Source organism: Carcharodon carcharias, chromosome 1 (assembly GCF_017639515.1).
Source record: "Carcharodon carcharias isolate sCarCar2 chromosome 1, sCarCar2.pri, whole genome shotgun sequence".
Lineage (NCBI taxonomy): Eukaryota > Metazoa > Chordata > Chondrichthyes > Lamniformes > Lamnidae > Carcharodon > Carcharodon carcharias.
The window spans coordinates 189,617,223-189,630,179 of NC_054467.1; the positions used below are offsets into that span (position 1 = coordinate 189,617,223).

At 41.2% G+C, this 12,957-nt stretch overlaps 1 protein-coding gene across 3 annotated transcripts in view; it reads right to left on the minus strand.

Moving 5' to 3' along the window:
• dnajb5 (DnaJ heat shock protein family (Hsp40) member B5) overlaps positions 1–11,766 on the minus strand; it is a 61,864-nt gene extending 50,098 nt beyond the window's left edge. Inside the window, exons 1-2 of one of the 3 annotated variants that reach the window (XR_005944050.1) lie at positions 11,635–11,727; positions 11,206–11,457 (exon numbers count right to left, since the gene is read on the minus strand). Coding sequence is in view for 2 of the 3 variants with exons in the window: in XM_041196145.1 (XP_041052079.1) it covers positions 11,206–11,416 (211 nt within the window). In the remaining variant the exon portion in view is untranslated. Of the gene's footprint in view, positions 1–11,205; positions 11,462–11,634 lie in introns of all 3 variants that reach the window. The other 2 variants (XM_041196145.1, XM_041196140.1) reach the window with 2 other exon arrangements.
• Positions 11,767–12,957: the final 1,191 nt, after the last annotated feature.

The following is a 12,957-nucleotide window of genomic DNA, read 5'->3' on the forward strand; positions in this document are numbered from 1 at the left end:
ACTATCTCTTCAGCTATCTCCTTCAGAACTCTGGGGTAAAATCCATCTGGTCCAGGTGATTTATCCACCTTCAGACCTTTCAGTTTTCCTAGCACATTCTCCTTGGTAATGGCCACCATACTCACCTCTGCCCCCCGACTCTCTTGAACTTTGGGGATGTCACTCATGTCTTCCACTGTGAAGACTGATGCAAAGTACCTTTTCAGTTCCTCACTACTATTTCTCCAGTGTCATTTTCCAGCAGCCCAATGTCCACTTTTGCCTCTCTCTTACCCTTTATATATCGAAAAAAAAACTCTTGCAATCTTCTTTTATATTACTGGCTAGTTTACCCTCATATTTAATCTTCTCCCTCCTGATTTCTTTTTTAGTTGTCATCTGTTGGTCTTTGTAGGCTTCCCAATCTCCTGGTTTCCCACTGCTGTTCGCCGCATTGTATGCTTTCGCTTTAGCTTTTATGCTGTCCCTAACTTCCCTTGTCAGCTGTGGTTGCCTCGTCCTCCCTTTAGTATGCTTCTTCTTCTTAGGGATGAATTTTTGCTGTGTCTCCCAAATTACTCCCAGAAACTCCTGCCATTGCTGTTCCACTGTCTTTCTTGCTAGGCTCATCTCCCAGTCAATTCTGGCCAGCTCCTCCCTCATGCCTCTGTAGTTGCCTTTATTCAACTGTAATACCGTTACATCTGGTTCCAGCTGTTTCCTCTCAAATTGCAGGGTAAATTCTATCATATTATGGTCACTTCCGCCTAAGGGTTCCTTCACCTTAAGCTCCCTTATCAAATCTGTCTCATTACACATCACTAAATCTAGAATTGCCTGTTCCCTAGTGGGCTCCATCACAAGCTGCTCCAAAAAGCCATCTCGTAGACATTCCACAAATTCCTTTTCTTGGGATCCACTACCAACCTGATTTTCCCAGTCTACCTGCATATTGAAATCCCCCATGATTACTGTAACCTTGCCTTACTTACACACCTTTTCTATCTCCTGGTGTATCTTGTGCCCCACATCCTGACTACTGTTCGGAGGCCTGTACATAACTCCCATTATGGTTGTTTTTTTACCTTTGCGGTTCCTCAACTCTATCCACACAGATTCTACATCATCTGACCCTACATCATTTCTTGCTATCGATTTAATTTCATTTCTTACTAACAAACCAACCCCATCCCCTCTGCCAACCTGCCTATCTTTTCGATAGGATGTATATCCTTGGATATTTAGCACCCAGTTCTGATCCCTTGCAGCCATGTCTCCGTGATGCCCACCACATCATACCTGCCAACTACCTTTGTGCTGCTGAGGCTTTATAAGGCTCTGGTCAGACACATTTAGAATATTGTGAGCAATTTCAGGAAGGACCCTGGAGAGGGTCCAGAGGAGGTTCACGAGAATGATCTCAGGAATGAAAGGCTTAACATATGAGGAACGTTTGAGGACTCTGGGTCTATACTTGATGGAGTTTAGAAGGATGAGGGGGGATCTGATTGAAACTTACAGAATACTGAAAGGCCTGGATAGAGTGGATGTGGGGAAGATGTTTCCATTAGTAGGAGAGACTAGGACCCGAGGGCACAGCCTCAGAGTAAAGGGAAGACCTTTTAGAACAGAGATGAGGAGAAACTTCTTTAGCCAGAGAGTGGTGAATTTATGGAATTCATTACCACAGAAGGCTGTGGAGGCCAGGTCATTGAGTGTATTTAAGACTGAGATAGATAGGTTCTTGATTGGTAAGGGAATCAAAGGTTACGGGGAGAAGGCGGGAGAATAGGGTTGAGAAACTTATCAGCCATGATTGAATGGCGGAGCAGACACAATGGGCCGAATGGTCTAATTTCTGCTCCTATGTCTTATGGTCTTAACATACAGACTTTAGTCAATGTGGATTTTTTGAAATTAATTTTAAAAAGTTGTCAAAATGCTGCCCAAGATGGCCACTGAGAGTCAGGTGACCTTTTGTGATTTTGAGACAAAGAATTAACTCATGTCTGAGCATGCATCTGGAAAATTCTTAAAATATAAATGACCGTGGGTGGAATGCCCTCCCTTGAATAGAAATTCACACTGCGAAACCACTTGTGAATTCACACCTCCTATTGACTGGGTATTTAACCAAAACTCAAGTCCAGAATTCATGTCTCCAGGTTTGAAGCTTAACAAAGAGAATTGTACAGAAACCAGTTCATCATAAGCAGGTATGAAGAGCCACCATTAAACCTCCATTGTGTAGCCATAGCTTTTAACTTTGAATCAGTTATGTGGACAATGGGGGTACTAACCATGGGGTCACATGAGCAAAACATTCTTCAGATAACCAATCTTTTACTCCAGGCACCAAGGAAGAATCCAGATCAGTCTGGAAACCATCAGGACAGGAGGTACCATTCCTCCATCCAGAAGAACAGAACCTTGCCTAACAATCAGTCAACCCAGGCAGTGTGAGGGGAACTAATTCATTTTCACCTGCAAAGATTCACCTTTGCAGAAACACGACTATAAACTTGTCTGGAAATCCAGAGACTTCTAATTTCCATTCATCTCCAAAAAACCGCGAGAGAACACCCATTGAGACCTACACCATGTACATCTTTGCTTTGCTTCTGGTATTCTGTTACTATTCTAGCTGCATGCTTCATTCTCTAGAATCCATCTTTACTTGTGTGTTTTTGTCTGTGTGCATGAGGGAGTGTTACATTTCAGGGTGTTGTATGAATAAACGTTATATTTTCTTCTGACTTAAACTTGCCCGAAAGCCTGCTTTGTGTTTATTACTAAAAGTCACAGCTCTAGAAAGGTAAAACTCTCCCTCTAAATGCAGATCTTGTTACAAACAAGTGAGCGACAAGGAGAAAGGGGGGAGGTTATCCCACCATCTCTCTTCCTGTCTGCAACACACTGAAGGATAGAATGGCAATGGGTGGATGAAATAATGGAGTTGAATCAGTGTGGCAAAATGGTGGGGGAGAAAAACAATTATTCAATACAAATTATTCAAAAGCTAACCTGTGGATTAAAAATGAAAATTCACTAGATCTGAATAAAAATATTTTTAGAAAAGCTTGCTGGTGAATTAAAACAATGCACAGCATTGATTCTACAGATAGTCTATACCATCCAGAGTTTCACTCCAATGGGTATGCCATCACACAAACTTAGACTCAAGGAACAGGCAGTTAAAATGTTGCCACAAAACTTGAATCTTAAACAAGGACTTTGTTGCAGAACAAGATTAATAGTTCGGAAGCTGTTTTCTTCTTTGAGATGCTGAAATTATAACAGGCAGATTTCAAACAAAAAATGTGTTTATTCCTTGAATAATACTGAGCTCATCAATGTAAACCTGCCCTTTCAACTTGCGAGTAAACAATTTCCATTTAGACTTTCATATTCAATGATTATAAAAAGTCACAAGGCCAGATTCTTCACAAAATTTGTAATTATATTCCTTGGCCTGTTTTTACACACCGACAGCTTTATGTAGCTTGAGTGAGAAGTTGTGATTCTGTTAAAGTCTTTGGCAAAAGAATAACTACAAATCCTGTACTGTTGCAATAAAGATACTAATTTAACCTCAAATGTTTAGTGGGACTCTGCTACTTAACTGAAAACTTGATTCTTGAGTGACATCTGACACTCAAAAATATCATAAATTCAACTGAATCATATATATATATACACATGCAACCACCCTCCCAACTATTGTTTTCTGGTTACCAGCATGCACAAAATCACATTCTGACATATTGTTGATTACAGTTCTGGTATTACAAACGAAAATGGAAAACTGTACTCAGTGCCTGATATGGCAGAAGGAAGACACAACTGCCCCATGATGAATAAAGATTTGTGGAAAATATTTTCAGGCAGGCACTTCTGGAGTGGTTCACATAACACCATAAATAACAAAGTTTACCAAATGAAAAGGTTGTCCAAAATAACGTTAAGTATCCATTATTTTGTATAAAACAGAGCCACTGTTAAAACTTCAAAAGGAAATGTAGTTTTTGAATCACAAAAGTACATATTTTATCTTTAGTAAAGTATTTCTTCCCTCTTTCCTCATTAATATTTTTTCCTGTTAGTGTCCACTTTACTGTCTAAATACATTTGAGGTCTGGTATATAAATATTAACTATATTATCAAATTAACTTCAGACAGTCCAAATTTCAGGTGGGTTGCTTCACTAGGCAAGACAAGTAGGCCACTGAAATCTAGCATCTATATGTTGTGACTGAAATTTAATACTGTTCAAGAAACCACAATGCTGTCCTACTCCTGGACTGACTCCATTTTAAAAAACTACATGACAAATAATCTGCTCCAGCCAAATACCACTATGCCATGCTAATTATACTATAATGTTGCATCACTTGACAAAATAACCTTCTTGGAAATATTGTTTATAATGTTGATCAGGAGTTATCCTGTTTATATAGTCTTGCATTCTCTCTCAATCCCCTCCACTCGAAAACTGTTATACTTTGGGTTTTGCTGTAAGATTCTAAACAGTATTTTCTACCCTCTCCTAAAAAATACTGACATTATAATTGAAACACTTTAGTAAAACTATTTTCCATTTGGTTATATTCAGAAGAAAGAGCACATGTATATGGTTGCAATAAATTCAAGAGTTTTGGGCATTAAGTCATGACAGTAAAATTGACTGATGATGAAAGGACTGAGAAAATATCAAAAAGTATATGAAGTTTTTCTACCATAACCATTTGAATTGTGAAAATATATACAGCAGTTTTCCCACTTCAAACTCTGGGCTGTGCCAGGAAAAAGTGTTTTGTTCTACATGAAATAAACAAAGAGGTCCTAGACTGGACAATGGTGTAGCTCTTATTACCACATCTCACTTTGGCTATGTCCCCCTACTCCTTTGACACTTTCTTAGCTCTCCTTTAAAATCTTTGTTCTCTACCACCTACTCAAGCCCCTCAACAAATTTGTCACAGAGGTACCCATGATCCTTTCCTCCCCCAGTGCCCTCAATAAAGAACTTCTCAACCCCAGTGATTCAACCTGCATGTCAACTCCCTTGTCCTCTTTCCAGGCACACACACAAAAAATAATCACAAAAGCTTAATGGAATGTTAGCTTCAAAATCTAACCCTCTAGTTATAAGAGGGAAGGATGCTTTGCTACATCTATACGAAGCCCTGGTTAGATCATAAGTGGAATACTGCCTAGAGTGGTGAGCATTGTACCTCAAAAGGCATACTGGTCTAGGAAGGACTGCAGTGCAGATTCACCATAATGTTACCAGGGCTCCAAGGGTTAAATTATGAAGAAAGATTACATGGACTAAATTTGTATTCTCTGGAAGATAGAAGGTTAAGGGAAAATTTCATTGATGTTAGGATTGCAAAAAGAATTGATAGGGTAAATAGTGAATCTTTGGGTATATGGTGAATAGTGAACAGACCAAGGGAATATAACTTTAAAAATCAGAACTAGGCCATTCAGGTCAAACATTAGAAAACACTTAACTATTTATGTGAAGTGTGAACTCCCTTCCTACCTTAGGTGAATTAATCTGATATCAATAGATTTTTGTTAGACAAGGGTATATACATCCAAGGCAGGATACAGATCAGGCATAATCTCAATGAATGGCAGAACAGGTTCAAAGGGTTGAATGGCCTATTCCTATGTTTTAAGTAACTCCCTCTTGTTCTTCCTTAATCTCTCCCAACCATATAGATGACCAACCCATCAGTCTCACACGGCCTCTATATTCCCATTAATATATATGTACAACGTTGGCTGAAGGGCTTTGGGACATCCTGAGGTTGTAAAAACCATAATATAAATGCAAGTTAATTATTTAATGCATTGCCTGATTCACAGATGAGGCCATCTCTCATCACTTCCTTAGATTCCTCACTCATAAAACCGTTTCAACCTCATTTCCTTCTTTGCCTGCTCCAGGGAAAAATCTCTCCTAAATCACTTACAATGACAATTTCAAACTCCCAGCAATCTAGCCCTTGGCCCTCTGTTCAGCACAATCCTTTTGCAGCTGTTGATTTGTTCAATCACACCTTTACATCACCTCTGATACCCTTGTCCCCAATGCAACACTGATCTCTCTCCCACCCTGGTGATTCCCTCAGTATAGCCTCCATCCTAGTTCCCTTAAGTTTAAAGGGGCAGATGAACATAACATTGTGCACTGGTTTAGATCTGGCTAGATCGTATCAAGCAGCATCTGACTCTGTTCAACTCTGCCAAAATTGCTCACTACACCAGGATAATTCTGGAATGCAAAGATAACCCTTGCTTCTTTTCTTTACTGCCAACTGTTTCCTCAAACCCCCCTCCACACTCTCTCCAACAATTCATTGGCTTGTCACCAAGAGAAAGCCCACCCATTCAGCTGCCTCTGCCACATTTCTTCCTTCCCAAACCTAAATTCTCCTGCCCTAACCCTGAACTCACATTTTTCCTTAGCTTTTCCCCCATGTTCCTTCATACTGTCGACCCTATTCCCACTAAGCTGCTGACCACCCAACTTCCCTTCATGGCCCCAACATTAGCTCACATTGTGAACTGTTATCTCTTCTCAGGTACTCCCCACCGTCTGCCCAGGGTGACCAACTATAAGTGAAACAGGTTAAAGGACATTTTGGCTTGGGGGACAATATGAGTGGACAGGGGCTGCTGGTGAACCTTGTGAGAGTTGGGAGGTGGGGGGGGGGGGGGTTGCGGTTGGCAAACCTGTCAGATCAAGCAGCTGAGAACAGCACAAACTTGCAGATGTATACTGTGTATTGGTGTCATTTAAAGTTCTAAAATACGGGAAAGTGAAACAAAATACAATGTGGGACATGTGACAATTGCCTCAATTATGGGACGATCCCATGAAATCCAGGATGATTGGTCACCTTGTGCATCCCCTCCCCTTCTAAAGAACTCTTTCATCAGGGCCACAATCAAGAAACACTCACTTGACCTCTGTCCTGCATACTACAGTCCCATCTCTGTCCTCTCTTTTCTCTCCAGTGCTTGAACAGTTTGTGAACTCCCAGATGTGTCCATAATATCCTATAATGCCTATTAGCACCTCTCAAATGGCTCAGCAGTGGAACACTGACATCCTCTAATGACTGTGGTGCTAATTCGCTTCATCCATCAGAACCTCTGACACGCTGATCACATAATTCTCCTCCAGCACCTCACCTTTGTTGTCCAGCTAAGTGGATCTGCCCTCATCTAATTCCTATCTCACTAATTCAGTGGTAACCACAGAATTTCGGCATTGAATTCTCTTGCTGCCTCTGCACTGCTACCTCAAGGATCTAGCCTCGCCTCCTCTTATTTCTCATCCACAGGCTGCTCCTTGGATACATCAGCCAAATACATAGTGCCAGGTTCCACAAGTTAGCTGATGACACCGTCTCTCAAGCCCTTTATTGTTTGTGTGTTGTCAGATTGACACTGGATGAGTTGCAGTTTCATCCAATTAAACACTGGGAAGACCAAAGTCATTGTCTTCAGCCATCCAGCAAACTCCATTCCCACAACACCAATTCTATTTCCCTCCCTGGCCATGATCCCAGGCTGAATCACAGCTTGCAACCCTGCCATCCTATCTGATTCCATACCCTCTCCATCACAAAAACCACATACTTTCACCTCTCCTGCCTCATTTTACCTGCTACTGAAATCCATGATTTTATTTCCTCCAGCTTTCCGAAGGTCTTTCTGTTCGAGACCCATCTCCCATTTTCCATAAACTTCAACTCGTCCAAAACTCTGCTGCCTGTGTCCCAACCTATGAGCCCTGTTCTCACCAACCCACACTGGCTCCCAGTACACCAATGACTTGGTTCTAAAATACTCATTTGTGTGTTCAAATTTCTCAATGTCCTGGACATTCCAATCTAATTTCCCCCAACTCCACTATGCTCCAAGAGCTCTACTTTCTTCCAACTCTGGCATCTTGTGCATCAGCACTGGCAACCATGCCTTCAGCCGTAAATGCCCTAAACTCTGGAATTGTCTCTTTGAGCCTCTGTCTTTAATCAAGCTTTTTGTCACCCACCCCAACATCTCCTTCTACAAGAGATTTATTAATCAAGTAAGCACACTCGCTGAACTATAACGTTTTCCTATAATGGTACCAATATGTTATGCAAGACTAATGTCAATTGTGATGGTACATGTGCTTCTGGGGGAAAAAGAAGCTATATTTTTATGTGGGGTGGTGATCCTTTTAAGAACTAGGATCTGATTTCTGATTTAAAAAAACCAGCTGGGTTCCAGTAAATGATCATGTGACCAGGTTGGCTGGGAGACGAACAATAGAAAAAAGGGTCAAGAAATTAATTATAAGGATTCCACCAAGGTTTCACGGGATGGTTCTCCATTCAAGCATGTTAGTTGCAGAATGAAGGAAACAGCTCTTTCAGCAGAATTCAGTTGAAATTCTGGATGCCGGCTAAAATAATACAATCCTTGTTTAACTGACGGACTTTACTGAGTAAGTTAAATTTCCGGTATAGCCAAGCTGAGGAGAGAAAAAAAAGTGTTCGATACAAAACTCCACAGCTAAAGAAGATCAGAACCAGGAGCATTCTGTTGAAAGGAGAGTTTGCAATCTTAGGAAAGTTGGAGGAGATCTGAAGAACCAACTTTGCTGGAAGCAAACAGAAGGCCCTAGCAATCTTAGCTCATACACGAATTGCGGACTCAGTCCCAGACCAAACAGTTAATCAACGGATAGAATATAGGTATTTGACTGGAGGGTTTTGGGGTGTAAGTGGAGTTAAGACATTCAATTTAGAGTATAATTGTTTGTGTTTATTGTATTTTTACCTTTAATATACCCGACTATTTAAGACAAAGTGTAATTATTATAGTTCATATTCTTTGATTTTTGTGTAATAGAATTCTTTTGTTTAAACTGTGAACCTTGTGGCTTTGTTCTTTTAGTAAATATAGAGTCATAGAGAGCTACAGCACAGAAAAAGGCCCTTTGGCCCATCAAGTCTGTACCTAACTATTCTAATCCCATTTTCCAGCATTAGGTCCATAGCCTTGTATGCCATAGCTTCGTAAGTGCACATCCAAACACTTAAATATTATGAGGGTTTCTGCCTCAGGCAGTGAGTTCCAGATTCCCACCACCCTCTGGGTGAAAAAATTCTTCCTCACATCCCCTATAAACCTCCTGCCCCTTACTTTAAATCTATGCCCCCTGGTTATTGATCCCTCCACCAAGGGGAAATGTTCCTTCCTGTCTACCCTATCTATGCCCCTCATAATTTTATACACCTCAATCATGTACCCCCTCAATCTCCTCTGCTCCAGGGAAAACAACCTCAGTCTATTCAATCTCTCCTCATAATTAAAACTCTCCAGCCCAGGGAACGTCCTGGTAAATCTCCTCTGCACTCTCTAGTGCAATCCCATCCTTCCTATAATGTGGATTCCAGAACTGCATGCATTACTCAAACTGTAGCCTAACCAGTATTTTATACAGTTCCAGCAAACTTTCCTGCTCCTATATTCTATGCCTCGGCTAATAAAGGCAAGTATCCCATATGCCTTCTTACCCACCTTATCTATCTGTTCCACTACCTTAAGGTACCGGTGGACATGCACACCAAGGTCCCTCTGATCCTACCATTCATCGTGCATCCCTTGCCTTGCTTGTCCTGCTCAAGTGCATCACCTCACACTTATCCAGATTAAATTCCATCTGCCGCTGATCAGCCCATCTATATCCTCCTGTAATATAAGGCTATTCTCCTCACTATTTACCAACCCACCAATTTTCATGTCATCCGCGAACTTACTGATCAACCCTCCTATGTTCAAGTCTAAGTCGTTTATATATACCACAAACAGCAAGGGACACAACACTGATCCATGTGGAAACCCACTGGACACAGGCATCCAGTCACAAAAACAGCCCTCGTCCATCACCCTCTGCTTCTTGCCGCTCAGCCAATTCTGGATCCAATTTGCCAAACTGCCTTGGATTATCAGTCTCCTAGGCGGGACCTTATCAAAAGCCTTCTGGGTTTCGGCTATCCGAGTTTCAGTTTCTAAAAGTCTCACTCCAAAGCCTGCAGCACAAAATATCCAGGCTGACATTCCAATGCAGGGAGTAGTGCATTAGAGGTGTCTTTCAATAAGAAGTTAAACAGAGGCCCTGTCTACCCTCTTCGGTGTAATGTATCCCATGGCACTATTTTGAAGAGGATTGTTAGTTATCCCTGGTGTCCTGACCAATAGTTATTTCTTGACTAACATCACAAAGGAAATCTGGTCATTAGCACATTGTCTGGGGTAGCTTGCTATGCCCAGATTTGATGCCACATTTCCTATATTACAACAGTGAGGACACTTCAAAAGTACTTCATTAGCTGTAAAGTGCTTTGGGTCTTTCTGAAGTTGTGAAAAGTATTATAAATGCAAGTTAGTCTCATTTCTGTTCAATCAACTGCTGAAGCACAAACATTATTCAAAGAGTTACACACCTTGGTTAAAAAGGCAAGCTCTCCTAAATACGGCCTAATGGACGGAAGGTTTGCTAAGCGTGTCAATTGTACATTTTAAACTCTGCAAAAGGAGATGCCAAAGATGAGGAATATTAAGTATTTATTTATATTACTTCCCCAATTAACCGTTAACACAGTGGACCAAAAAAAGGTCACGGTGGTTTAGTTGGGCAGCAATGAATCACCTCTGGCTTATTTAATTTAATATTGGAGATTAGACAAATCAAAAATGAATAAAAAGCTGCTTATTAATAGAACAGTCCAGCAACACCACGCTACTCCCAAACATAATATCGGACACTAGAATGTGCCAACCTGCTTACATTGCTCTTTAATTTTAATTGGCAGCAGTGCCCTTTAGCTTCGTTATTTTGAGTCCTTGTCACATATCGATGACACAAACTGTCCTTAAAAAAAATCAAGCAAAATATAAAACTTCCATTTATACAGAATTGAGTGCAGGCGTTGTAAAAATAACCACAAATGTTCAGAAAAATAGGCTGCACTCAGCAGAAAACAAGAATCTATCTGTACAAGGATTTCCACTTTTATATTAAATTTCTTTTGTAATGGATTGCAACATTTAACTGTCTGTCAGATAGAGAGGGAATCCTAGCGGCCGTTGCCCAAGAATGTATACGAGGGGCAGCGGGGGAGATGGAAGCGGCCAGCTTCAAGGACACTCACCTTCTTCCCCATATTGATCGTAAATGGATCTCTTCTTGGGATCGCTGAGCACTTCGTAAGCCTCGGCCACCTCTTTAAATTTCTCCTCGGCATTGGGCTCTTTGTTTTTATCCGGGTGAAACTTCAAGGCCATTTTTCTGTAAGCTTTTTTAATTTCATCTTCGTTGGCTTCAGAGCTGATACCAAGGATGTTATAGTAATTTTTACCCATGATTTTTTTTCCCCCAGAAACGTTGATCAGCCAGCAACGATCTTTCTGAAGCAGGGGGAAAAATATATTATTTTTATTAGTATAAAAACATCCAAATTACTGTGTTTAAAAAAGTGACAAGCTCCATCCGGTGACCGCGCTTGGTAAAATTAGAAGCATGCAATCAAGCTTTATTTTGAATTTGAAACATTTGGAGTCGAAACCCCAGAATTTATTACCGTTAAATAATTTTTCCCCCTGTACTTTAAACCAACACGTCAACCAGAAGCGCTCTCCAGTGCTACCTATCTTGCTAGCTGCTTCAGTGCCCGCCTACCAAGGCGTTGATTGGTCCATTTATCTTATCACCGTCCGGAACATTGCTTTCATTCGACCGGCCCGCCTGCCCTGCCTCGGAGTTGATTGGTGAACGTGATGTCCATTTCCGATATTTTAAAAAAAATCGGCGGCCAGCAGGTTAGGCTGAGGGGGAGGGGGTGGTGACTCATCGGCTGGAATTAGAGTGGAGCATGCTGCGGGTGGGGGGAGAGAAACTTCCAGAAACATTCCGATAGAGCATCGTTTCCGCTTCGAATTCAAACCGCCTCTGGAAGGTCGAGGCAGCTGGCGTTTCTATCATTTTTAGTCGGTCGAGCTGGACTTGGAGGAACACCACTCGCCCTCTCCGTATTCATGGTTTACTTTGATATTGTAATATTTGGTTACTCATTGAGTACAATCGCTATGATTTCTATTCTCACTTTTTCCCTTGTGTCCGTTTTATCAGATATCAACACAAGTTTGGTTTCCCCTTGGTATTAAAGGTCAAGCAGCGAGCGGACCTCTCTACTGGTTAGGGCTGCTAGTTTTCCAGAGGGTATTTTTGACCTAGAAGGGAATCGAGGGTTATGAGAAGGGCAAACAGGAAAGAGGGGGGCGGTGGTGGTTATGGCCACAATCAGATCAGCCATGACATTGAATGGCAGAGCAGGCTTGATGGGTCGAATCCCATTTCCTATGTTCTACTACCTTGGAGTCTTAAGGAATTAAACCTGGGCACTGCTGTAAGCAACCCAGGAGAAAAATCATAAGGTCATCAAAAATGGTAAGTTTTTTTTCTGCAAAACTTGTGTTTATTAGAAAAATATTTGAGATGGGAGGAAAAGGCTGTCTGACTGTTTTGAGGTGGCTGTGGACTGGGTTGTCTCATGAAACCACCAGGAATAAATGCAGGACAAATAAATCCAGTGTGCCCTGGATGATGAGAGAGATAGAGGTGAAGATGAATTGGAGGAAGTGTGTATGCAACAGGTGTTAGATAGCAAATATAATGGAGAATCAGGCCGAATATAAAAGGACCAGAGGGGAAGTGAAAAAACTGATTTAAAAAAAAGCAAGGAGAGAGCATGAAAAGAGACCGGCAGCTAATGTGAAAGAGAATCCCAAGGTCTTCAATAAGCACATAAATAATAAACGAGTAGGTAGGTCAGGTGTTTCTTACGTGTCGGTGCATACTCGATGGGCCTCTTCTGTACTCTGTGATTCTTAGTGGGAAAAGGATT